The sequence below is a fragment of the Cyclopterus lumpus genome, chromosome 21, assembly GCF_009769545.1.
Source record: "Cyclopterus lumpus isolate fCycLum1 chromosome 21, fCycLum1.pri, whole genome shotgun sequence".
Classification (NCBI taxonomy): Eukaryota; Metazoa; Chordata; class Actinopteri; order Perciformes; family Cyclopteridae; genus Cyclopterus; species Cyclopterus lumpus.
Genome location: NC_046986.1, coordinates 8,356,066 through 8,383,985, shown reverse-complemented (window position 1 = coordinate 8,383,985; position 27,920 = coordinate 8,356,066). Strand labels below are relative to the sequence as shown.

The 27,920-nt window shown below is 44.4% G+C and overlaps 1 protein-coding gene across 1 annotated transcript; it reads right to left on the bottom strand.

Moving 5' to 3' along the window:
* Positions 1–61: 61 nt before the first annotated feature.
* irs2b (insulin receptor substrate 2b) lies at positions 62–12,630 on the bottom strand. The gene is made up of 2 exons (XM_034561237.1): positions 9,015–12,630; positions 62–2,603 (listed from the first exon to the last, which is right to left on the bottom strand). Exons 1-2 carry the CDS (start codon positions 12,346–12,348, stop codon positions 2,599–2,601), a joined length of 3,339 nt encoding a protein of 1,112 aa, XP_034417128.1. The 5' UTR covers positions 12,349–12,630; the 3' UTR covers positions 62–2,598.
* Between the last annotated feature and the right edge of the window lie 15,290 nt (positions 12,631–27,920).

Here is a 27,920-nt window from a genome sequence, read left to right as displayed (position 1 = left end):
GGCTTGTTTGTGATGTGATGGAGAGGAAAGAGGGCGGAGAACGGAAACAGAGGCGAATGGCTTTCTTAAATAACATCATTATTTATTGCATGTGTCTATAAAGAATCAATACAATCTAAAGCAATGAACTAAGTTTTAAATTATCATCTCTTAGTAGCATCACAATATGCAAGATATGAAATATTCACAATGAAAGACACAGCAAGATAAGCCCACATCGTAACCTTTAGATGCCGAATAAAAACTTGAAACATTATCCAAATGCAAAAAACACTGCTCAAAACACCAAGAGGCTTGATTAGCAAAAAACAAACACAAAAAAAAAAGTTTTCATTTCAAATTTGGAGAAAAATAATGCACAAACAGCAAGAAAATCTGATTTTAAGGTTTAACAAACATTATTAACAGTATTTATACATTTGGTACGTCTTGTAAACTAATTTTTTTCAAAAGTGTAAATATTGCATATATGCCATTTGCGTTGTACCTAAATAACAATAATTAATTTTTGTGAAGTATTGATGATTTCTCTTCAAATCTTTTTTTCTTCTTCAGAATTACAGCGTTAGAAAATGTCCTCGTAGTGGCATCAAGACTATCCCATGACAGTTTAAAAATAAATCTAAGCCAAACCATACCGGTTAGCCTATAACTTAATTAGTGCTTTTGTTGTATCAGAAAGTTCACTCAAACACATAATATGTACAGTACAAACAACATAAGTTATTTAACTTAACATCTCTCAAAGTCTCTCAGCGTTTTGCTTAAATGTAATTTATCTGTCACTATTTACAGTATATAGGCCACGGTTAAGTACCAGTGAATTCAAATGAATCAAGAGAGGCTTGTATCTGCGTCTCAGCTTTCGATTCAGTACCTCTGCATGTGTCGTTGTGGTGGTTGTTGTCGTCGCAGTCGCTGCGGTGTTTGTCGGGTTGCGTGTTTCCGAGCCCGGAACACAGCGAGTACTACATTCAATGTGTCTTGTGTTACAATCTGGATAGTTTGTAAGTGCAAGACCATGCATTAGCTCCGGCGTGTCCCGCCCGGCTCTCTCTTAGCTCAAAGTGGTGTCAAGCTATCGAGCGGCTCATTAAAACAGCCGGTCGGACTGCGTTCGCACGTTGGTCCCCCCGGCGCTGCCTGCAAACGCCGGGGGGAGGGGGGGCCAACCACGCGGCGTGACAGAGCTCCGCGATGAGGCATCAGGTGAGAAAAACTTTTTTTTAAGATTCTGAGCTGTCGAGTCACTTTGTATAAACAACTTCAAACATTCATGTCCCCGGTCCCTTTTTCCTGTCAGGTCATAACTTCCTGCAGGGCGTGTGGGTGTGCAGGATATCACAGGTGAACAGTGGCTGAGTAGGTAAAGTGTATAAAAAGGTGCCGAGACTTGGGGCTCAGACAGGCCACAGATCTGGTGGGCAGGTCGAGTTGGACCTGGTTCATGCTGCAATGTTTGGATATGTGACACCTGCATGCATCTGGGGGGGTTTAATGCAATGTCAAGTATTCCTCTAAAGTCCTCCGATACTCTTGTTAGTGTAGGAATCCTCCATTTCAGGCATATTAATAAATATATTACTCTGGATCTTTAATACATAATCCTGTCATAAATGTTAGATGGGGAGAGGAAGAACCTAATCTCAGAGAGGCTGTCTCTCATTCGGCTCTAATGAACATTCAGTCTATAAGATGATCGGTTCAATCTTTGATATACTGCGTGTTTATAGGTCCAAACTTAAAAAGGTCCATCAGATTGGGGCTGATGGCTTGAGTAAGGCTTTGGATTGGTGATTTAAAAAAAAAAACAACAACAAAAAACATTCACCTCTGAAAATAAATATTTCATAGATTTCTATTGTGTGAATTTGTACCAACCTGGGTTTTGCTGAGGTATTTTATTTTATTTGTTAGCAAAATGTTAACTTTGATTATTAAATATGTTCATAAATGCCAGTTATTTTTGCAGTACAATCTGTATAAAATTCTCACACACACACACACACGTGCACACACACACACACTTCATTAAATGCATACATACATGATAAATAAATAAATAATTATATGTAACCTGTATGCATGAAGTTTTTCTTTTGCGTGTATGTGTGTGTGTGCACACTTTGCTCTCTAGGTTTGGTTCACAGGTTTTCAGGTGAAGGATCTGGTAACTATTGGTTGAAGCCAAAAGACCAGTTGAAAGTGTATGAATGGTCATAATAACAATAGAAATAAGTAAAATAACATTATACTGCAGAATAATTTAGCAGGCCTATGCACAGAGATAAATAGTAACCTATCTAGAGTTAATAGTCCGTTTAAGTTATTGTTATTTGTTAAGTAATCTAGTACCACACCAGCATTAGGGCCTGAATGTTTTGGTGCCGAGAAAAGCGGAGGAAAAATGTGGGGCAAGGGTCAAGTGTCCGTGTTGCCATGGTGATGGCCTTCCCCGTGACCCTCAAAGGCGGCAAAGAGGTCAAAGGACATCCATCGACTGCAACGCACGGTCCAGCTGTCGCTGTGGCAACCTCGTCTCTCGACTGCAGTGAAATCCTACGTTCGCTGGAAAGAAAGGGAGGAGAGGGGTAGCCTTCATTCTGAAAGAAGAACAAGGAGGAAGAAACACACGTGAGTTTCTTGTCATGTGATTTACAGACATGAAGTTTAATCTAACTGAATAAAAAAAAATGTAGGGTTAAAGTTAAGTGTGTGTACATACAGTATATGTGATTTATTATGGAGCAGTTGAGACAGTGGGGGAGGGAGAGTTCACCCCCACTCTGTTACCAAGTAAGGAAAAAGTGCTCTTCAAGCAGCTTGCCTTTGTGTGTGTGTGTGTGTGTGTGTGTGTGTGTGTGTGTGTGTGTGTGTGTGTGTGTGTGTGTGTGTGTGTGTGTGTGTGTGTGTGTGTGTGTGTGTGTGTGTGTGTGTGTGTGTGTATCCCTCAGCTGGTAGACACTGAAGTGGCAGGTGCTTTCAGGGCAAGGGAAAAACAGAGTGGCATTTAGCACTGTGCAGCTGACACAGGGCAGTCTCCAATGACGGCAAAAGATACAGCAACAACACTCCCACACACACCGACAAACACTCTCTCTTACACACACACACACACACACAACCACACAGGTGTTCTTGATTGCATACCTACTGAAGTCAAATAAACAAAAGAATGCCAGGTTCTCACATGCGATAAACTCCGGGTCTTCAGCGTCACATTTCTCCCAGTGGAAAGCTGTGCCGACCCTTGCCCCGGTGGACTTGTTTGTGAGGTTTCATTTGCATGCAGAGCTATCAAATGAGAGCGGAAGCCTTGGCTGACGCTGACGCTGACGCACACACACACACACACACACGGCTTCATTTCTTCCCTCATTTGCCGTCTCCTCTCCCTTTTCCCCAGCCACGAACAAGAGCTGTTTTCACAAAGCTGGATGTGATGGTCATTCTCTAAAACAAACCTTTCATTCAGAGTCCTCACTATTACCCCCTCCTCAACTACTCCCTCCATAAACACACACACACACACACATCTGTTCTTTGTCTTTGGCCTATACATACATGCTGTAAAGGAAAATCCGAGGCTGATGTCAACACTTAGGCTTTATAGACACTTGACACGACACTTACTGATGTCCAAAACATCACAGTGGGAAAAAATAAATAAAAATCTGAATAGGATGGTGCGTTTCCACAGATCCTCGGGATGTCTGACGTGCAAAAATATGGAACAACTGAGTTCATTTGAAAGATGAAATAGCTGACTTTCCTCCTGAGGCTACCTGTGCCGGCTTAGCCTCTCTTAGTCGTCTCTCCATTGGGCAGAAGAAAATAGAAAACACCGGGGTTGGAAAAACCACAGTAACAGAATCAACCTGACAGAGAGGACTGGGAATGCAGTGAGATCATGGGACCGCTGGTCCATAACAATCTGTGTGTGTGTGTGTGTGTGTGTGTGTGTGTGTGTGTGTGTGTGTGTGTGTGTGTGTGTGTGTTTCTGGGGGGGTTGGGCCGGGCATCGGCCTAGAGAGGAAGACACTTGAGTGATAATCACTCCGATGTGCCGGGAAGGAGAATTGAATCACCAACGGCTTAGAATAGCAACCAGGTGTAGCCATGTACATATAACTTTAGCATTATTATTGTACGAACACCCAATAGTGCAACAAGACAATGTGCCGCTATGGAGGCTCACCACACACACACACACACACACACACACTGCTATTCAAACACATGCTGATTGGAGAAAACTGTGGGCGAGCTGAGAGATTTGGGGGTGGGGTTGATAGAAGGAAGCATTTGTCCAGTGGGGGAAATGAACCCAAAAGGCTCCTAGCGCCTCCTCTTTTTGGAGCACATGCACACACCCCTCCCCTCCACAATCAAGCTCTGTTCATTATTTATTTAGATCTCGCAGGCTAAATTTAGACATGCTCCATTGAGGATTAGGAAAAACACACACACACTAGCAGCCTCTCTGCGTAAACACGCCCCCATGTCTGCTGACGCATCACCTGCTCGAGTAGTTCCGTGTTATAAATTAATGAGCTTATGTGGAAACTTCTCCAACTGTATTTCTGAACAGCAACAAAAGAGCTTTGTGAGGTACGCGAGAAAATGAGCTTCTGCAAGCCACAAAACGGATGTTGCGAGCGGGTTTCTTCCTGCAGATCAGCAGGCTCAGGTGTGCTTTGTTTACATTCCTGCCCCGCTGGCTCCTCCCTGATAGTGCTCCTAGGAACCAACACTGGACTCTTCACCTCTGACCTCCCACACCTTTGATTGAACCAGCAAAACAACAACAACCACTGTTGACTCTGTTATCCTGCTGGCTCTTTCCAGACAATCATTTCATTCCCATCTCGTCTTTAAACCGTTTTGCAATGATAGCGTGGCTTTTTCCCCCTCAGAATAAAATCTGAGTTATCAGGAGGCAAAGTTGTTGAATTGAAATGTTTTGTTGAATCTGACCAACAGGGTAAAAAAAAATATATATCATCATGAGCAAGAAAAGCAGCAAATCCTCCCAGTTGAGAGCTAATCTTAAATCGTCCTGAAGCCATAAGACCCGTTATGTGCAAGTAATATATGACACGTGCACTCATATCACACACAGACGCTCCATCTCTTCCTCAGCCATCTCGACAAAACAAGCCACTCAACAATGTCTAATCCTGAAGTGAATGTAATCCTTCTTAACTCCAAGCTAAATTGAGGATATGGATGTTTGACTTTTTTTTTTTCCCTCATCTAGGACTGGAACATCCCGCCCTACTTTACTCAAAGAGTTATGTATCAGACGGCCAGGAGTGCTTTGTTTGTGTGTGTACCGGTGGGGGAGGGGTGTACAAAACAGGTGAGGACAAAGACTGAATGTTCCTGAAAATGAAGTATGTAATCACATAATCAAGGTAATTGTTCTAGGCTTAAAATAGGCTTAAAATAGGCTCATGCACCGCACAACTAAAACCTAACCGTATTATTCAACTAAAGAAATGTACTTTCTACAGTTCATATTGTGATGATTCGTCCCCAAACTCTCGTATTCATGTGCTTTTCTGTCAAATATCAAAACGTGAATATATATACACACACACACACACACACTGTATATCTCTATGGTTCCTTCTTGCATACATTGTTTTTATTGTTTATCAGCCAGCTCCTGATTCACAACAAAAGACATTTCAAGGGCTGCAACTATTAGTATTATTTGACTATAATTGCTTCATCAATCCAACAGTTTAGTTTTTTTTTAAACGATAAATCAGTCATCAAAAAGAGAAATAAGCTCCTTCTAGTTGGAATATGGATATAGAGTGGATGTCATTGTTGTTGGCAGTGCGAGTTAAACCAAGCAGCAAGAGGAGTGAGAGTCTTGTTACTGGCTCTGATCAGATATGATTAGCTAATTATGTAATGCATCGTTAGACAGCCCTCTATGGCCTCTAGTGTGAAAAGCCAACGTACACTGAGGTCAGATAACAACGGGAAAAACACAAGTGTAGAGAAGGTGTGTGTGTGTGTGTGTGTGTGTGTGTGTGTGGGAGGGGGGTGTGGCTTCTTGAAAATGCCTTGCCACACCCCCACCTTCTCCCTGTTGTTGTTGTGGCAGATGGTGGCCAGTCATTAGCGTATTGTCACTCTCCTCTGAAGGGCCTGATAACCAGTGAGCACTGCTTGGGAGGGCAGGTGCAAAACCCCTGACCCCCCCCCCCCCCCACACACACACACACACCCTCCTTCCACCATCTGCTGATGGCTGTGCAAATGTGCGCACACAGAAGAAGAAGAAGAAGAAGAAGACGCACAGACAAAGTGGGAATGAGTGCGTGTGTGTGTTCGGGTGGTGTTGGTGGTGGTGAGGCAGCCTGGACCCACAAATGAAAGGCATGGAGAGTGTGAGTCTTCTCCTCCCCCCCCCCCGTCTGCACCGCGAAGCCAGAGAGCGATACATTAGACAGAGGAGGACCGAAGTGGGAGAAGCAGGCGATAGGAGGACGATTAAGCGGCTTTAATGGAGAAAAGAGAAGTGTTGTGAGAGATCTACTCTAAAAAAGGAGAGGTGCGATGAGGACAGCCAGAGAATGGGAGTAAGAAGTTGTATAAAAATTTAAAAAAATTGTACACACGCCTCCTGGTTTGTTTTTTTCCTTATTGTCCTGATGGCAATAACCCCCCCACCCCCGCTCAGAGTCCCTCACACATACACTAGTTCAAAGGTCAAGTAACTGACATTGTCGATGGGGCCAGAAGGCGTGCACTGAAAGCTAAACAGCCCCCTCCTCTCTGGCCCCAATGCCTCCCCTCTCCCAGCCAGTCATGTCAGGGCCAAAACCCAAACAACAGTGTAACCTCTCCACTAACGGACTCAACTATTCCATCTCTCCGCGATAACTTCAAACAATGGATTTGACTTCCTGCTGTTCCCGTTTCAAATTGATGCACCGGATGTAACTAGTTCAGTCAGTGGTAAAGAGAGAATGTGGTAGAGCCTGCCACCCTGTAGTAAACAGTCATGCCCTCTTTTTCCCTCTCGCACACGAGCAACAGAAGTGTGTTTTGTGTGAGAGTATCAATGACATGCCACATTGGTCACATCCTTGATCAAAGAGCAGAGCCATTGACTTGAATTCACAAGGATGTTTGTTTATTAGTTAGGGCTTATGTAACCCGAAATGCAGTAGCAACGGCCAACTCTTACCGGAAAGACACTGATCTTTATCGCTCTCTGCGTTTCTTTTCTTCCTTTCCTTCTTACTCCTCCCCCTCCCGACAGCTCAATTGTCTACTCTGTTGTACATGAAAAACAAAACAAGTCATGCATCTTTCACCATTGTTCCTCGGCTCCCTCTTTCCTCCTCCCTAACGCTCCCGTAACCTTGGAGAAACGTCTCCATTGTGGTGCAAAGATTCAATATTTGAGCCCTGTAACTGGACCCGGTGAAGTGATTGGTCAATAAGTGTGAGGGTTCACAGTCAGGTACCCGTCATATGTGTTTATACAAAACATTAGTGAGTGCCCTTTTCCTGTGTAAAATGTTTTCTTCTGGGTGTTTTGTGAAGTTGCTCACGGTAGGAAAAAAAAAAGAACGAATCCTCTAAACCCCCACCCTCCTCTCTGAGTCCATCCCACCAGGTTAGAAAAACAAGGCAGCATTCACCTCTCCCAGCAACCTTTGCACACTGCTCACATTCCAGTCCTGAAACCCAGTACCTGACAATTGATAAACAACTGACTCACTTGTTTTTCTGGGTAACACGATGACTTGCACCAAGCCCCATGCTGGCAGCATGAGAGCCAACGGGAGACAAAGCGGGACGACTTGGTTGTGAAACCACAAACAGCAATTAAACTCTTGTGTTTCCCCATCGGGAACACTGCCCTTCTGACTCACGATGATCCCTGTGTATTTTCTGTTCGAACAGACATGCCCCGGAAAATAATCCCTACCATCTAGAGATGCCTGAAAAGCCACGCTGGCAAAATGATGGGAAAGGCAACAACGGTTGCTTATTCGGACATAAAAACTGCAATTCACGGTTATAAAATGACAAATAAAGACGTAGTCTTATTCTCTGACGGTTTTAGCTACTCCCATGTGCGCATCATGTGCAGTGTTGCATGCGTCACTGGATCAGACTAGTGGACGTGGAATAAAACTGCGTCACTGAGGGGGGAGACCAGAGCAGACCATTCACACAAACACACACACACACACACACACACACATACATACAACAGCAGCAGCATCAAGCGAGCCAAGATAAAGTGTAACAAGTCCGGCCATAGCTTTCAAAATAAAATGGTTACAAAATAAAATCCATTCAAGTCAAGTGAATTGAAATACAGGTGCCGTTTCTCTTGAACGAGATCAGCTTTTATTTGGAAAGCAATATTTCCCAATATCCATGCAGGTTGACGCGGATCAAAGACCATGCGAACAGCCTCAAGATTCGTCAATGTGTCATGGGTGTGACGAATAAGAGACTAATCCTATCTAAACATCGCAGTCTACACCCAACAGCAATGCTCACAACTACTTTATTTCCTCTCGTAGCCTTTCAGACTGAATGAATTATGCACACAGCGTGTATGTAAACAGGGATAGTTGAACAGCAGTAAGAAGTGTGATGATTAGGCGAATATAAAAAGGGCAATGTTCAAATAGCCTAGAGATATCCAGAAATACAACACTGTATGTTGGCTTAATGTATTTGTATGTAGTCAGTGGGTTGAATCCAGTCAGTGCGATGAATATGGGCTACACTATAAACACAAATAAAGCTGGGTTTTTGCAGTATGTTCTGAAAAAAATAACCATTATTCTCAACTTGAAATGGAAATTAGCTCAGAAGTGCTGCTTAGCAACGAGGAGCCTATCTCTGCAGAGAAGAGTAGCCCCGAGGCGGAGCTCTATCCTACTCCTAAGCCTCGACACCACTCCCTTCATGAATGAAGGCTTACTGAATGAATGAATTGGTGTGGCAGATATGGAAACACTCACCTTTCACAGCAGTGGCTGTCTCCTTGAATCCCATGCTGGCGTAGGGGCTCGTGTTGAAACCATTCATGCCCCCCTTGCAGCCACAGGCCGTCGTCTTGAAACTCAAGAGTCCATCACAGCCTCCTAACCTGCATCCTCCAAGGTTTCCCTCCATCAAGTTTAAGGCAATGTAGTTCAGTCCATTTTGATAACCGGCTGACATCTCCCTGCACATGGGGCTGTTGCTGCCGTAGTCCTCGTCTGAACCCTCAGAGCTGCAAACCGCGTGGGATACATTCTCCACAGAGGCAGAGTTGTGCCGTTTGGTGTCATGAGCAAAGGATGGGCACACTGGTGTGACAGTGGTGGTGGAGGAGAAGGTCTCAGAACTGTGCCGCCGACGCCCCTGAGGGTCAGCCCGGATTACTTTGGCCCCTCCGTGTGGATCCACAAGGGTGAGCGATAACGAAGGACCCCCCAGGAGAAATGAGTCCCCTTTCACGGAGGGCACCCCGTTCACAATGCCGCTCTCGAGGCTGAGTCTCTGGACACAGGCAGTGGGGCTGGTGGGGAGGGGAGCATCATCAGTGATGCAGAGAGCAGGTAGAGGGGCAGCAGGACTGAAAGTCATCTCAGTGTAGTCATCCTTGACTGGAGCAGACTGACACACCAGGCTCACCTGCTGTTGGAGAGGATATTCCTCTACCATCCCCCTCTCCTCGGCCGGTCTCTCTGTGCTTTTTTTCTCTTCTCCTTGGGCGTTCACCAGATTAGGGCACATCAAGACTTCAGGCGTGTGGTTTAGGCACCCTGGAGGGGGGGAACCCTTGGGTTGTTGTGAACCAAGGTGACCCGGGGAACTGACGTCAATATTAGCATAGTCTGAGAGTGGAAGCGATCCCCTCTCTGCACACATTAAACTCACAGAGGACTCCAAACTTGCTGACACTGTAGATGCAAGCAGGTTGGAAGCAGCACTACTATAGTCTATGTTTATGTACTCTCCAGGGCTGCGTGGCTCTGAGGGAAGCGGGTGTTCGCTCATACATGGTAGTGTTCTGAGGGATTCCAGAGCCAGGCGGGTGGGCCGACACACCCGGCTCCGGTGTACCAGACCTCCATCTACCCGAGCCACTCTGAGAGGAGATGGGGCAGGAGCGGGGGTGCTTGGTGCCCCCGGAGAGCCTCCTGGAGTGACAGGACAATAGTTGGACTCCTCTTCTATCCGTTGTCTCTGTAAACACATCACCACATACTGGTCTTTGTCTGTGGACCCATTGCGCTGCAACTGGCCTTTAAGTGAGCGTGGTAAAGAGCTGTAAGAATAAGGCTGTTTGTGATGTGGGTGGGGGTGGAGATCTCCGCCTGGAGGACTGAGAATGTAGTCTGGGGGTGTGAGAGACACCAGGGGGTCAACGGGAGACATGTTCAAGTACTCTCCATTGGTGAGCTTTCCATCAGCGCTCTCCACCGACATCTTGGTTCCACACCACATCCGCATATAGCCACTGTCCTCCAGAGAAACACTCCCGGGGGAGTCGGTGTGTGGGGCCAGCCCCGCTGAAGAGTGTGAACGGGGGTTGATGATCTGCTTCGGCGCAGAAACACACATGGGGCTCATGGGCATATAGAGGTCGTGCTTGGACCACGGTGTCTGTGGTGACATACCTGGCATCATGGGCATATAGCCACTGTCACCTTGGAGACCGCTAACGCTGATCTGAACATCCCTGTAATCCTCAGGATACATGCCTTTAGGGGAGGCGGTGTGACACCTCCGAGAAGACTGGATTCCACTGTTGTAAGTGGCCCTCATGAGAGTGTACTCATCGAGAGAGGCTGAAGATACTTGGGGGGGACCTCTTTGCTGGCGGGGGGTAGTAAGGGAGTATGTTCGCTTTCGGTAAACCTTGTCCAGCTCTGATAACCGGCGGTAACCATTCTGCCGCTCCATCACCATGTAGCCCTCAAGCTCACTGCCGTCCCGGGAGGGCGGAGTGTCAGCTTTGAGGGACTCGGGAGTGTTGCTGCGTAAGGTGAGCAGTAACCTCGGGTCCCGCGCGTCTGCGGGGCTGGAGCCGTACTCCTCACACGATATGAAGCCTGCATCACTGGGGGAGCCTGAGAAGGAGGCACTGCAGCTGGAGGGCCGAGGCGCACCGCTGTCTTGGCAGGAAGAGAGATTGCCCAGGCTAGGGGTGGTCAGGGGTGGGGTAGGAGATAGGGGCATAGACATGGACTTACTGTGCTGGAGGGAAGAGGATTCAAATGTCCGACAAGGGCGCATTGAAATGGTGTGAGATCTGGTCAGGAGGGTCCGGTGGACCCCTGGGCTTAGGGGGCTTCCAGTCACCGACATGGGGCGTGCCATGGTGCCATCGCCCTCGCTGGCCGTGCGTATTCGACAGGAGGAAAATTTGCTCACAGGAGAAGTCATGGCCATGCTGTCGGTGCGCGACCGCCGGGGGAGCCCGGTCTGGCTGGGGGGGAGATTGTTCAGGTGCCTCCGCGTGGGAACGGAGATGGGGTTCGTCCCAGACGACTGGCTTTTGCTGCGCGGACGGAACTCCGACAGCTCCTTCATGGCTTTCATCGCCTCCAAGATAGTTTCGTGGATGTTTTGCGCCACCACGGAGTCGTCAGCCTGCATCCAAAACTCCCCGGGACCCGTGGCTGCGGATCGGCCAACCTCGATGAAGAAAAAGCTGTCCGAATGGCCGCACCTCCGGATATTCATCAGCTGTAAAATGACGGAGGCGACCTCCGAGTTCAGCTTCACGAAGCTGATCGTGCGGCTGGAGAGGCAGAGCCTGTACACCCCGATCAGATGCCTGCTCTGGCCCAAGCCTTTGGATTTCAGGTTGACTTGCCACATTTCTTTGTAGGCGGCGGCGACCGGCGTGATCACCCCGTAGCTCGCCTCGTCGAAGCCGACCAGCGAGGACGCGGAGTTGGACGCCGCGGAGCCGTCGTACACTTTCCCCTCGGCCATTAAATCCGTGAGCACCCGGTGCCAGCTCTCCTGCTCCTGCTCGCTCTCCGCCGCCACGGCGAAGTACTCGTCCTTGGTGTAAAGAGCGATGAGATATTTGTGCTTCGCGTCCGCTCTCTTGTTGATGTTGAGACAGCAGTCCAGAGGAATCACCCTCTTCGGGGCCGATTTGTTTCTCCATTTCTTCTCGCTCTCGTAGTACTCCAGCCGGGCAGGGAGCCCTTCGCTCGGCTCCTTGAGGATGAAAAAGCGCTTGTGTCCGTGTTTCTGCTTCTTTAGATATCCGCATTTCTTAATCGCGTTGTTTACGTTGGTGTTACCGGGTAATAAAGGCGGCTCTCCCGTGTGTGGCGGACTCGCCATTCTCGTGTCCTTTCGCTTCTCCCCGACACAATGCTTCCTTCCTCTTCCTCTCTCTCTCTCCTCGAGTTTGCAACAAGAAAAGGGGGGACAAATTAAAAGAAACGACGCGCTTTTTATGTTTTAATCCTCTATTTCCAGAGCGCGAGCTGCGCGAGCGTTCGTCTTCTTCTCCCCACAGCTGAGAAATAAATAGCACATGTCTGCTCGTGTCCGGAGGAAAGAGGGGGGAAACAACATGTGACGATCTACACATCCAGTCCTGTTGTAAAAGGAGGAAGAAAAAAGAAAAAAAAACGGGGAAGGAGGAGGAAAAACTACACACACCGACAGTGGGCGGGGCCCACTCGGCTCATTGGGCTTATTGGTGGAAACAAGGTGAATGCCGGAGTGAGAGAGAGAGAGAGAGACGGAAAAAGCCCTCCTACTATCACTCTGCCCTCTTCCGACTCATTTCAGCGTCGTCAGCCAGCGCTGTATTTATAGCAGCTCTGGTCCTGTGATCCAACATTTGACTACTGAGATTTTTGCCAATCTAAATATCCCAAACGAAATGTTCCTGGCATAAAATGTTTTGCGTCACCGATTTGAGGTGGATTACAAAACATATTAGAATAAATAGTAACCTGAATATATATATATATATATATATATATATATATATATATATATATATATATATATATTATGAGTATTATATGCACACAGTAAATGAGCGAAGCATGATGATTCATTGTAATGTGCTTTTGCAGGTTATGTATTACATATATCGTCTTTTATTTTTACACCGGGTGTAATTAGTTATTGTTGTATATTGTTGTTTTTCACACCCTTTTGACGATATGTCACATGTCTGTATAGGGAGTCCTTCCAGTGCTCCTCAACTGGTAAATCACTGCCAGCTAGTTTATTTTCTATTAGTTTGTTTTAACTATCTACTGTCTCTGTAGCACTGTGCTTTAAAAAGAAAATGCATTATCATTATTATTATTATTATTATTATTATTATTATTATTATTAAACGAGCATCAGCTAGTCGAGACTGCAGCCCCGTGACGGGAATGTAACATTGCCGGTACGTCGCACAGCAAGAATACATCACCAGTTTATAACAAGCACAATAATCGAGGAAGAGCTGATGTAACGTGTGTGATTTATTGCGCACCGCAGTCCCCTACTGCGTAATTCATGTGTTGTCTTGGGCTCCCTGCAGGAAACTCAACCAACGTCCGTTTCCAATGACGCTCATAATCCAGCATGATGTGCTCATAATGTTTACGGTTACAGGTTCACGCGTAGGCTAGAACACAACAGACCACTTTCAGGGAAACAGAGGAATGACCCACAGATTTTTATATAAAAAAACAACAACATGATGACGCAAACGTTCTCCTGATCTCAACGTGCGTAATGATGAAATGCGGGAATCAGCTGTGTGGTGCAGTGGTGATGTGAGCGTGTAGCTCTCAGCCAATAGCCTTCTACTTCCTGGGGGAATGAGGTCACCTCTTCCTGCCCACAGAGGCCTTCAGTGTGACATGGAGACACGATCTACATGGAGACGGTGCCATTGGAATCACACTGAATCATGAGCTGTGATTAAATGATGATTCATATACACTGCAAAGCACATTATCTGTCAATAATCAGTCACAACACTGCGGTGCCACTTATTAATAGTGTCATGTCCCCATGATAATGAAAACTATACCGACACCTTTCACACACACGCACACACACACGCCCCACTTTATATCTCCATTTTCCTTTAGATCCCACAGTGCTGGCTCAGCATCAAACCACCCTGTTCTCAGCAGCAAGGTCGATTACCGTGACCTCTGCAGGTCAATTATGGCAACTGAAGCAATGATTTGACTTTTGCCAGCATGAGAACAGAATCAAATCAGACAACGACCTCTTGTGACCTGTCCTTCACTTAACCTTTCTCTTTCAGATTTGTGTCCACGGCCGGTAATGAGTAGATTTCATGCTCTTTGCGTTTTTTTTCTTTTAACAATTTGAGCCACTGTGTTTACCTCTGCCTTGCCTAAAGTGCAATGAAGGCATTTCGATATAAATAGATGTAACACTGGCTGCCTAAAGCTCCTCGGCTCAGATATCTCCCTGTAGGATGAGGAGGGTTCCCTCTCTGTTGATATTAGGTTTCCCACGTGACAGATGGGGGAGGGAGGGAGGGGGGGCGGGGGGCGGGGGGGGGGGGGGGGGGGGGGGGGGCTTGGATCTGAACTTCCACAGCCTCTGATGACAAACACCTGCTGCAGAATGACTATATTCAGAATGTGGTGCTTTATGTAACATTTACACTACCTACAATATCTTAAACCTCTGATAAATGACACGCATGCTGTCCCTGGGAGACGCATTTAAAGTCCATAACAGCTTGCCTCGTATAATACCGTGACCTGATACTGGGGGCAGTGACTCTTGCTTTTTGCATCACCCAGGAAGCATAAGAAATGCAAATCAACCGTCTATACCAATAAGGTGGGCGATTGTCCCCATAAACTGGGCTGCTTACAAACCCAATTTGCTTGTGTCTGTGATACGTCCTTGCCCTTTTCTTAGGTAACGACATGAATATTTATCACCCTCCAATTTGCACAGCATGGTGCATTAATTTACAAGTTAATTAAGCGGCCAGCTGATCCTGATTTGCAAGGCTTTAAACGGGCCCTCTCATCGTCTCCTGGTATGAACCCATTTACGTATTTGGAGGTTTATTTATTTAGGGAAGGATAGGGATATGACTTTAAGGGTGCGTGCTCTCAAAAAACAGATTGATCTTTCTTACTCTATTGATTAATTTCCTTCTTCTAGTGCAAGATAGGTTAATGCTAAGATTTAAAATGTAAGCAAACAATCAAATAAGGTTGAATAATCAAAGTGTGAAAGATAGTCTAAATTCACTCAGTAGCCTGCGGCTTTGAAGAGCTAATCTCACTCAGGCTCTTAAGGCCGGCCTTCACAGACAAACAGCCTCGCCGGCCCGATCTGCTGACTCACGAGCACATAATGTCTCACTCACCCACTGCACTGTCACCGTGTGCAACGATTAGTTGAGTAAGCTTCCATAAAGCAGATTAGAAAACCTGATTTGATGCAATGAGATTAAGGACGAGTGGTAAAGATTATAGGCTCAGTCCATCAAGTGAACAGGACAAACATGTACTGTTGGGATGCAAACATCACACTCCCCCGGCCTCTTCCTTTAGTCACAGGCAAAACAGATTACAGCAGCCTGGGGGTGTCTGATTCGTATTGTTGAGGCAGCGTTGTTTTGATGTTTTGGATCTGAATAAGTATCCTGTTTTTCTTGTCCTGAGTTGGGCATGTTTTGTGATTTTTTTTCAGGACAGTTGAGTCAGAGACTGAATTGGATGGATCAACCTTTGCTGCAATGGCAATTAATTTTGTTAACCCCAATGTCCTCTTTACAATAATAGCTCAGACAACACACCGAGTGTGACGCTCCATCTTCTAATTGGATAAGAATTCATTATAAACATACTCTTTAACTGATGACATATTTGACTAGTTACCTACTGTAAAGCACTGTTGAATACAATGGAACCTATGATTGGTGTTTTAACACCTTCCCGAATCCCAAATTAGTATACTTGGATTTTTTTGTTATTGTTAACTGTGTTTTCTAACATGGCGTTTGACCTTTCTGGGGCCCAAACATAAGTAGCATCACCATGCTGCACACCTTTTGTGTGACTTTTTGGCAAACACAATTAATTTATGTTTTTTAACACAATCTATAAAACATTAACTATGTGTTTATGGTCATTTTGATTGTATGGCAGTTTATGGCAATAGAAAGGGCCAGTCCTAATCTACCTATTAAGTTTTAAAGGCGTTAGGAGAAAATAAAAAATAAACAGTTTTTCATTATTATTAATTCTAGCTGATGTAAGCTAAATTCAAGTGTTAAAACTGCACAATCTGGAAAGCATGGCTGCATATATAGCAATCGGTGACATTACTCTGTTATATATGGAAGGAAGTATGACGGATAACCATTTAAACTTATCCTATTCTTAATTTTCTTTGAACAATTTAAACATTTTAACCTTTCTAACTCTGTAATTTCTCAAACCCGACATTGAAACCAGGAAATGATAACGGGGGCTGTATTCTGTGCTCTCGAGCACACCCAATATGGATTGCTCCGTTCAATCGCATGTTGTCACCCATAATTGATTCAATTCTCGAATCAACACGTGCAAATTTCTCTTTGAGTTAATTTTTTGCTCTGATTGATCATGGTCGCGCGGACCTGGAGGGAAGACGGCGTGTTGCCGATGGAGATCTTTGTGTTATTGGACATGGCTGCATGCGCCTTGTATTGAGCCACGGCACAAGTGATTACAGTTTTGATTACTTAATTTAACCAACTCATTGGAATGGACATAATCTATTTTTGATTAATTTGAAAATTGGACACAGGGAATGCACAGTTGTGTAGAACGTTACCCGAAAGTCGTTTATAGTAGTCGCTAGGTTGTATTCTGTGCCCGGTAACTGCATCATAACATTTGTGCATGTTTGATGAAGAACTGTGGAGACGCACAACACTCTTTATGTCATCACAACCTTATCTCTTCATAATGCGTCCACCTCTTTCCAACGATTTGTTGTAATGACACTCAAAATGACTTGGGTTCTCTCATTTTCGCAGGTCACTGAGACATATATATGTATTTGATATGCTCATGAGAAGAGACAGGGAGACGGAGCATGCTCAGTTGACCAGAAGAGAAACCAATGATAATATGTTTATGTCGGCCGAAGACAACATATTTATTCATGAGCACGTCTTCCCCGACAGTCCTCCCGTGCACCACGTAGAGAAACGTCACAACGAGCCGTGCCATCGGAAATCTTTGCTCTGTTGAGCTTTGATTAAACAGATATGTGAATGCATATGATATGCAGGCTCCATAATGCCGTCATCAGTCATTTGTCATAATTATGCATTATCTGCAGTCAACTGGTTTGATATAAATGACAATGATGCACAAGGACGAAATAAACTGGTCTGACCGAACCTCGGGTATCACATCCAGTGATCGGGGTGTGGTATGAGTCCATGACCATCAAGGACCACCCAGTCTGACGTGTCATGTTTTTAAACCGGTACCTTGACACACCTTAAGTTGATACTGTCCACAACGACTCTGGGCGGTTGTTTCTGTAGTCAATACTCAAGACGGGGTACCAACAAACCACTCGAGCTAAGCAGCTCAAAGAAAATTCCTATATTTTTCTCTTTAACGGCAACGCTCCCAGTTTCCGAGCAGGGATGCTAAATCCAATTACCGATGGTCACTTGAGACACATGTTACGCATTCATTCCCCTTCGAGGAGTGAACTACAATCCACCTCAACCGGCTGCAGATACAATCTTAATAAATTAATATGTTGCTTCAGGACACGAGATCTGAAAGATTCACAGAGGGAACTATAATTCATGTTGTTGGGAAGGCATTAGAGGGTCGATGTGGTCGTCTTCACACTACTCCTTAACCGCCTGCCAGTCTCATAAATCGGGCAGACAGACGCAAAAAAAGATATATTCTGAAACGAGGAACATTGCCATGGCTGTCACATTGTTCCACGTGGATTGCATGCGTAAGCAGCTGCTCTGTGCGATGGCCACAAGTTAAACAGACTGAATGGAAGTCTGTCCTTGTGTGTGTGTGTGTGTCGGTGCCACAGGATGTTTAAAGAAGAACTTGCGTAATAAAGATGCAACGGCAAACTGGTAAGATGAACACAACACTGGTTAAGGACGACAGTGTTTGGGGGTCACATGATGTTAAAGACCAGGGGTTGGTGCGGCCTCTTAAACGTCACAACTACGTCTCAGCGAAGGGTTGGAGGATTTAATGAAAGAGGCGAAGAACGACGGCACAAAAAGGACAGGAAGTAGAGCACAAAGAGACGGTACTGCATTAACCCACACAAGTTTGTTGTTCCAGACCTTTTCCAAGCTGACCTTAGCAACGGTGATGACTACAAATGATGGAAATTGCTTTTCGCTATCGGCCCAAAAAGCATTTTCCCCCATCCACAATCTCCCGTGGATGGGAAAATTCATTCTCCCATTCAGTCTTGATGAATTCATCAAGACTGAATGCACTCAATAAATCTTTCTGAGGGTCACAATCCCCGGCCCCCGGCCCCCCCACACACACACACACGCACACACACACAAAATTATTGTTTTTTTCATCATAATATGATGCATTCGGTCTAATAACATTTAGAAGAGCCGTATGATTAAATTATTTGTATTCCATTCATGTGTGGGAGCCAACAGGAAGCCAGCCAGCGGAGGCTTTTTTGGCACGTGCGCCCAGGAAGCAACTTTTATAGAAATGAGCAGGGTGCCATCTTTCATGATGGTATCCTGTTCTATTTCATACATCCGTGGTTGTAAGCAGCATGTACAGTATACAGCTTATCTTACAGGACTGCAACCAGAATGATTGTTTTCAGATGTTTTCAATCATAGGAAGACGTTTGAGGACTAGAACCTCATCTCATTTGGCCTTCTTTGGCCTACATATGTATATTCACAGATATGTACATATACACACTGTCTGTTAATAGTGCCTGTGTGTGTGTGTGTGTGTGTGTGTGTGTTAATTCCTACTATAATGATGCTACTGTATCAAGATGAGACACAATGGTGTTACCGTGCCTTAAATTCCACCGTACATGTGTTCTGAGGTGTGTGTGTGTGTGTGTGTGTGTGTGTGTGTGTGTGTGTGTGCATGCATGTGTGTGTTAATTCCTACTATAATGATGCTACTGTATCAAGATGAGACACAATGGTGTTACCGTGCCTTAAATTCCACCGTACATGTGTTCTGAGGTGTGTGTGTGGGTGTGTGTGTGTGTGTGTGTGTGTGTGTGTGTGTGTGTGTGGTACTAGAGAGCGAGACAGGTCATAAAGTTAAGTTATGTGTGTAGTTTAATTAGCCAATCAAGTGTTATTAGATGTTTTAATTAGATGTTGATGACTCTTTGCCACAAATGGGGCGATCACACTCTCTCAGGTCAAAGAGGGCTTTCCCCAACGAAAAGAGAGTCACCGGTGACAAGGAACATAATTATGTGACGATGTTAATTCCCACACACAAAAGCTCCCGGCTTATTGTGATGAAGAAGTAGGGTTGTTTGTCTAAAATTCCCCTTTGTATTTTTTTGTTTTCTAATGGTGCCATTAGCAGGTTATTAGCTACTCTGAAATACGGCTTTTAACCACATCCTGATCACATCCCGTAGTGCAATTGTACTTTCTATGTCCAGCAATGTAGAAGTCCTCCACCAATGGGCTCATTCAGGATGTATTTATTTGACTGCACACTGAATGCCACACAGCAAATTGCCTTGTGGTCCACACTGCAGTCCATGTAATTGCAACACCCTCGGTTTTCATCTTTGAATTGGGATCGCTATTCGCTGTAGTCTCAAAAAGTAAAACGGGATCCCAATGTACTCATCATTTCTTCATCATCTCCATCTATGATTCTTCAGCAATGAACCTGTCTCGTTTTATAATGGTTTTAAAACGGTATTAGTCAGGGAACATAAACTTCAAATAACATAAATCATTTGTTGAATGACCCCTCAAATACACACACATCAGCATCGTAATCACATTCATCTTAAGTGCAACATGCTACGAGTTGAGATATGATATCTAATAAATTGGACGTTGATAGGGGTTGTAATGAAAATCGATATGGAGGCAAGGAACATGCACACGGATACACAGCGATACATACACATAGGCTGTGCTAATGAAAGAATCAGTCATAATAGCATATCCCAGACACACTTACATACAGAAATATATTCATCCACCACTCCAGAGAGAGCGTTCAAGCAAATAATTTGAAAAACCAGAATATTTGCCTTCATGTACAAGAATTATTGATATGAGCTCACCCTCTCTTCTCCGTGTGCAATTAAGGTGGAAGTGATAGGTAATATTTATGATCACTGGCTGCACTGGGCACACATACATAATGATTGCACCATGACATAAATATGTAATGAATGCTACACTGAAATTAGAAGGATGGAGTTTTAAATCATTCTACCTCCTCCTTTCCTCATCTTTCTCACTTTCAGTCCTCCTCCCCCATCATCTCTCCTCTCGTCCCTCCCTGCATATTTCGTCAGAGGCCTGCAGCTCTTCAACATTTTTTTACAAATTCGGTACGATCTGCGTCAATCTTCCCCTTTCACAGTGAATCAGACACGTCTCCATTATTTTGAGAAATCAGCTCATCTTCATATAGTCTGAAAGATGTATCGGCGCATTGCTCCGTGTCTGGGTGGAGATCACATGTGTATTATATAGTAGGATAAAATACTCTGTCTGCTTGCACATCCATCAGTCGGAGGCTGGCTGTGTGGGTAGCGGCTGGAGGAGTTGTGGAGAGGTTTTGGAAAACACGAGGGTGGAAGGATGTGAGGGGGTGGACTGATTGCCAGAGAACACAGGAAATGTCCCCCTCGTGTACTGGACACCCCCTGTGGGACAGACAGCTCCAGTTGTCTGCATCCGGAATCAACAATATTGTCATGTGACATCTTCGCTGAGCCATGATTAACTGTGTTTAGGGTTTGGGGAGAAAACAATCTCCAAAGGAATCAGATCCCAGAATCCTTAACTCACTGCTTCAAACCAGTAAATACATTTTTAATCAGCTGTATTTTAATTAAGTTTTAGTTCAATGCACCTAAATCTGAATGAATCCTTCCAGAGACACTAAAACCGCTGACAGTGCATGTTTTCCCCCGTTGCAAACAAATGCTATGAAGAGACCAAAACCATCCCATCCCTACTCATCATATTTTGCACCTTGGGCCGAAGCCGCCGGCATTTTAAACAAAGAATATGTGTGTGCGGTGAACAGCTGTGTTGCTTTGGCTTTAAGTACGGACGCTTGTAATAGAACTTAAGCAACGAACGTAACATCATGTGACTCATGTGACATAACGTACGTCAGTAAAAATAACTAAACCTTTGGTTTCACTCTGCACACGAACGCCTTTCGTTTTCTCCCAATCACCTCCCAGGACTGCCAGCCTGAGACTTTCTCCCTCTTAATACCAAGTCCATCTAAAGAAGAAGCAGATGGGTTTACATTAGAGTTAGTTGAACGCCTTATAAGGATGCTACAAGGTGCCTTGTGCACTGGTATCAAGATGCAGAGGGGCCGCTGCCCAAGTGTCACTATTTGATGCCTTGGCACTGGCAGTGAGTTTAATCTAAATTAAACCAAGGATTCTATGGCTGCTATGTGCCGTGCATGGTGCATTGGGTGTCATCTTCCTCTTGTAACGAGTAACATGGGAACTGTAGTTTATTTGAGTCAAGCTCACATAAACAGTTTTGCAAATACTCTAAAACTCCAAATGTATATTATTCCGCAGCTGAAAATAGTCCCCAACAAATGTGTGCCCAGCTTCATTTTATTTAATTAACATTTTACTATTTTTAAAAAACGCATTTGGAGAGTCACTAAGAGGGTAGGGAAAGTATTCACAGGGACTAACGCATCATCTAATAATTCAGACGTCAACCCAGGCCGATCTCCACACATTCGCAACGGACCATGTGTACTGTCACCATATTTGTTCTGGAAAAAACTGTGAAATGTCTATTTTTTACTACAAAGACTTCTAAAATAATTTAAAAAAACAGTGAAGAGTCTTTAGTTTCACGAGTTATTTGAAATTCTATAATTTGGGATACAGGAATACATATTCATATACATTGATTACGTGTTGCAATTTATATATATTTTGTAAAAGGAAAGGTAGATATTATGGCATGCTGATAGCCATGTCCTTTGTTCGTCATATTGCCAGCTTCATCTTTAAAGATACTCTCTGTTCAACATTTCTGAGCAATAGGCATTATATGATTTTATACCTTTTTTTCCAAATATGTTAAATACATATTATACATTCAGCAGTGCGAACAATAGGAACAAGCTAGAAAGAAGCATTCAAATATTGATAATTTACTCAATAAAGGATCCTTTGTTTAATTTAGATTAAACCCAATTTAGACCGTAATTGATGAAGATCGGGCCTAATTGTGCATACATTAAGCACCGCTAAATTTCAGATATAATGATTTTGTTCGACAATTAAAAGAGGAGCTCACTGAATAATGAAACCCTGTCTGAGTGTTTGACTTGAGGGGGGCAGGGAGCTTAAGGAACATGGCGTTGAGGTTTTTTATTTTTTTTATTCCTGTAGTACCGCGATACTGAAAATGTCCGTCGCCATTCTGTGTGACTGAAGCTGGAGCAGAGCTCTTCATTTACATACATTTACATACTCACATTTCACTGGTGCCATTCTCTGTTTAATGTGGTTTCACCAAGAGTGTAAGAGGTGAGGACTGGTTAATGAATACCGTACGGACACAAACATCATGTGCATGAAATTCGACGTCTGTTTTGTGGTCACGCGTGTGCTGCAACGTACATTCACACACAATGGGGCGCTTGACGGTGAAGGTGGAACAAAAAAGATTTGATTTAAGTCAGTTGTGGACGTATTTGACATTGAATTTCAACCAAGAATAATCAGAACACGGCCGGCAATGGAAATGCTAATAGCTATGCGTGAAAGAAGGATTAAACCTCCAGCACGGTATAGAGGAAATGCTTTTGGTCAATGCATGGCTGCTCTTGTGTACAGAATAAATTATACATTGAAAGGATGTATATAGGGGAGGATCGTTAGATATGCATTTGCATTCGGAGGCCTTTGGGATCTAAGAAATGGTGGTCTTGCAGGTTGCGGCCTCATGAGATGAGCCTCGACAGTGGTGGTAAGTGAGAGGGGCTTTGATATGAAAGAAATTAGGTGGTTTGGCAATCTGAGCTTTCATGTGTGACAGGACTGACATAGGAGAATTTACTGTACCGCCACCTTCCGCGGTTTCACTTGTCTTCATCAGCAGCAATGCTTTTTCTTTAGTTACACGCCGTCAGCCTTTTAATAAACACAGACTAGACACAGCATGGCTCTGTCGGCATCACTTCAGATCATTTGGGGACTCTCAGTCAGGAAAGGCTCACAGCTAATAATCAGGGCTCATGTGCACTGGCAACACCAGAGCTGAGTCTCGCTTCGTGAAATAATGTGACCCCTTTTTATAAGATTAAAGGATCAGACATCTTCTCCACACCTCCATTTATAACAGACACAAATCTGCTCTTTGTTTGGTTTGGAGGCCAGACACACCTGTTAACTCACTGCTCGGTTCTCATCCTCAAAGGTCCTTCTCTTTGAGGCCTCCCTCTGTGTTGCATTACCGAGTACAATGTTTCATACATTACAATATTCATCCAAATTGGGTCAGTTTGGAACAAACATCATTTTGGACTACAAAATCAAAAGGTGGCCGACGAGAAATAGGAGGACTGCTTTTATTTAGTTTAGCATTAAACCCAAGAGACGTTATTTTAAAGAATTCCTATAAATGTCTAAGATAAATCGTGCATTGCTATCATTGTAAACTGAATACGTGCAGTGGTAGAATGAAGGGTTTGAGAGAAGGACCGTAACCAAGACGGGTGTGTTATTTGGAAAAAAAGCTAACATAACCCATCCAAACGACTTTGTTTATTAGGAGCAGGTGTGTGTGTGTGTGAGAGAGGGAAATGATAAGGGCAACCGGGTCAGCCGATGAATGAAACACTGGCCAACTATGTTGTTGCCGCTGTGTTGCTTCACATAACAGTGCGTCAGCTGATAGAGGAGCAGAGGAGTCGCCGATGGAGACCGTAAACATGTAAGTTTTCCAGAGCGCATGCATCGAAAGGCCAAAAGCCTCCCTTATCTCCCAGCGGAGGGGTTCACAATAACACTCTTAATAGCTTTCCCTCTCACTGCCCCCACGATGATGGAAAATACTCACGGCACACAAATATAAATGGTATAAACACACACACACGCATGCACAGTGCAGAAGGTAACCGAGTCTTCAGAGCTCCGTGACACCCTTTGACGCACGCTGTCGCCGCGGGCCTCCGTGCAATTTGGTATTTAATCTAGAGTCGCCTGAGACAGTGAAGGACAGCCGAGCTCCGTAATACTGTTGAGCCAGCATGTGTTGCCGTGGTGTAAGCACATTTCCCCCAACCCCCCCCAACAACAACAACAACAACAACTGTGTCACAGCATTCGTGTCCGTATGTACAATTTGCGTGCGTTTCTGTTGATGCAGGTGTTACTCTGGCCTCCACAAAGGCTAATGGAAAGGCCCATTAACACCACAACAACCCTAATAGTATACTGTAAATACTTGGGTCTGCTGGTGTGATGATAGCTTTGTTCAATAATTCAGCAGCAGCTGCAGAGAAAATCTACAATCCCGTCTTCTAAAAGAGCAAACAACATTGTCGGTAACGCCAGCAGATAACCAGGGGCACAACTCACAGTAGATTATGTGCGTTGTGATAGCTCGACTCCAGCCTGAAAGGGAAGTGTTTTTACTTCACCCATGTTTCTCATTGACAACCTCACTATTAGTTGTTGAGCATTCAGTGCTAACAGATGTAGCATGTTAGCTTCAACCCCTTTCTTCTGATGTACTTGGGCGTTTTTATTAACGGTGCTCGTGGTAAAGTGACGAAGTCGGCGAGAGACTCCCCGCATCCAGCTTGCAATATTAACCGAGGTCATTTAGCGTGAAGCGCGGTAAAAGGTTATTTGCTAAGTATGATGTGCCGATATAGATTCGCCTGCTGTGTAAATTAGAACGTGAGTTACGGCGTTGGTCTTTTTTTAAACACGGCCCGATGTACAGTGAGGCGAGAGCTCCCCCCCCCCCCTTTACATGGGGAGGTGACATTAAGACAGATGGCAGTGTCACGCATAATCAATTGGGCATCTCTTCTCAACATATAGCTTCATAATCATTAGTTGGTCATTTTGCATTACGATGTTACATGGCCATAAAAGCTGAAGAAAGTGTTGCCATCAGTTTGGTTCATCACGATGTGGAATACCGGGGTCATGGATGAGCTATTTCAAGCCTCCATGTTTGTGCTTACACTACAAAAACTGATTTTGACCAATCACGTCTGTTTTGTATTGACATATCTGGGTGATTACAAGAGGGAGAAGTTGTTGTTGTACTGAACAATTTTAACCGTGAGTTCTCACACCCTTAGCTGCAAATGTTCACACACAACACCCACAACCCTCTTCTCCAACAGTACCTCATCACTATTCCTCAGCGGTGTGAAGACTGGACAAAGTACAAAGTGCGGCCTATCTATTTTTTATTATCTTTTTTTCTCCATGCTTTAACGAACGTGAACGCCATGCATAACCCAAGGAATGAGGATGCATCCTTCCAGACTCCTGCGCTGCTCTCCCCGTCTGAAAGAACAGATGCTCTATCTATGCAGATCAATTAATTTATGCGACAAGAGATATTCACACGTGTGACAGGTAAGATGTCATCTCACAAAGGGTATTTCATCTCTCTTCTGTTTGGCCTCCATTTCTATGGATGTTTTTTTTTCATTTTTGTCAACACACACCATGTCCCACCTTCTTTTCTCAGTTCCTAGACGGAGGACGGTCCATGAACGCCCACCATCTGATTGCACTAACGGTCCAGAAGGGCCGGGCAGACCCTCCTGTGCTGCGCTGACTGCCATCTTAATGGTTGTTTAAAATGCTTTACGGCTTTAAGGAGACACGCTTATTTAAAGGCTCCTTTGGGGTTTCTACAAGGACATGTCGACGTGCTTTACTGTAAACTGTCTGCCTGAACATACCTGAATTCAACTGCGTTGCTAGGCAACAGCTTGGGTCCATGTTTACTTCCTGTCAGCTGATGTCATTCACATACGCTGCGACCGAAAAAATGAATCTGGATACATTTTAAAGGCACCGTTTCTGGATACAGGCTGAATGTATTTATGTGAGGGTTTTGATTATTACAAATTTAACAAAATATCTTTAATTCTGAGTTACCTGTGAAAACTGTGAAAGCTTCTTCAGGATTCAATATAACAGAGTGACATTTTGTGTGGAATATGAAATTAGCGTTTTAAGAATAAGTATGACAATTATTTGTTGTTAGCTTTGATTTAATCGCTTTCCGATGACATTGTTTCTCTTTTCTTGCTGTGTTTCCTCCCTGCAAGAGATAAGGCAGAGTCTTTTGAGCCGGATCTTCTTCCCTGTCGAGGTCTCACCAGCAGATGGACAAGTTGCAGCAAAACAAAAGGGCTTGGCGACCGGAAATATTGGCTGGTGCTCGTGGTGTTGATTGCATGTAAACATAACAGGGCAGGGGTATGGGACAGGACTGATTTGCTCAGGAGGGGGAAGGTACTGGGAGAAGTACGAAGAGTTATTTATTAGATGAAGAGTGATATAGTTTTGAGATGAATAAAGAGAAAAGACAGATTGAGAGTTACACTGGAATGCCTCCCACAGATTCGCTCCCACTCTTCCTCTTGTGCCCACGCACTCTCTGTTACCGTGACGTCCACTCTTCCTCTTTTTACTCCTCCGCTCGGCTGTGGAGGCGTTCTGTTCTCCTCTCATTCATACGCTGCCACACTATTTCCATATTTCTGAGTGGACATTGAGTTGAAATTTCTGTGGAGGAAGAGGAGGCGGAAGAGGAGGGAGCACCATGTTTGGCTCCATCCGATCAAGATGTTTCCCATCACGGTGAGATCGCTCTACGGATGGAATTATGTCATGTTTGTACATGGGTCATTTAGGATATGATCCAGTTGTTTTAACTTTAAAAAAACAAGCATTTAAAAAAATAGTTCCACCCTTTTAGGGCCATAATATGCAGATATCACTACTCCTTGTGAGAGGTCAGTAAACTCTAGGGTATTATTTTCATTTGATAGGGAGGACGACGTGTATCATTAAGAGCAGGGTGCTCCTAATGATATGGTATTAATGTGTGTGCAGTGCTTGGGTCACCCAACATTAAGGAAGGGGGGGTGTTAGGTTTGATGCTGGTTTACACAGTAAGAATATGTTACATCTTTCATCTGTCAAAAAACCAGAAAGAAAATACATTTTGACACCGGTGATCTAAAAAGTTTTACTTTTCTTTTTTTTTTATGTGAATGAATAGCAGATGTGTCCTTCAGTCGATTCCTCTTTTAGATTATCCAGCTTGTTACTACGCCCAAGCTGGCAGACTAATGAACAAGTTGTACAGCAGCACCCGCACTGCAGTCACCATTCAAGGCCACATTATAACGAAGTACATCTTCAGTGTAAAGAAGTTCTATTAATAACGGCTCACTGTGACGTCTGTGGATCCATTCACCTCCACTGCGTTGGATAACAGGTTTTCTTTGTAATTTGGGTGAAATTGCTCTATGAATTAGGTGTTAAGATGTTGAAGGCACTTGTGACACTCGTGATTGTTAGGGGCAGCACAAGCGTTGCTGACGCGGCTCCATTTAAAACTGTAACTCAATAACACAGAGAGGAAGACGTGGAAGATTAAA

Coding starts and splice junctions, on each gene's coding strand:
- irs2b (XM_034561237.1), bottom strand. CDS start 12,348: ATGGCGAGTCCGCCACACACGGGAGAGCCGCCTTTATTACCCGGTAAC.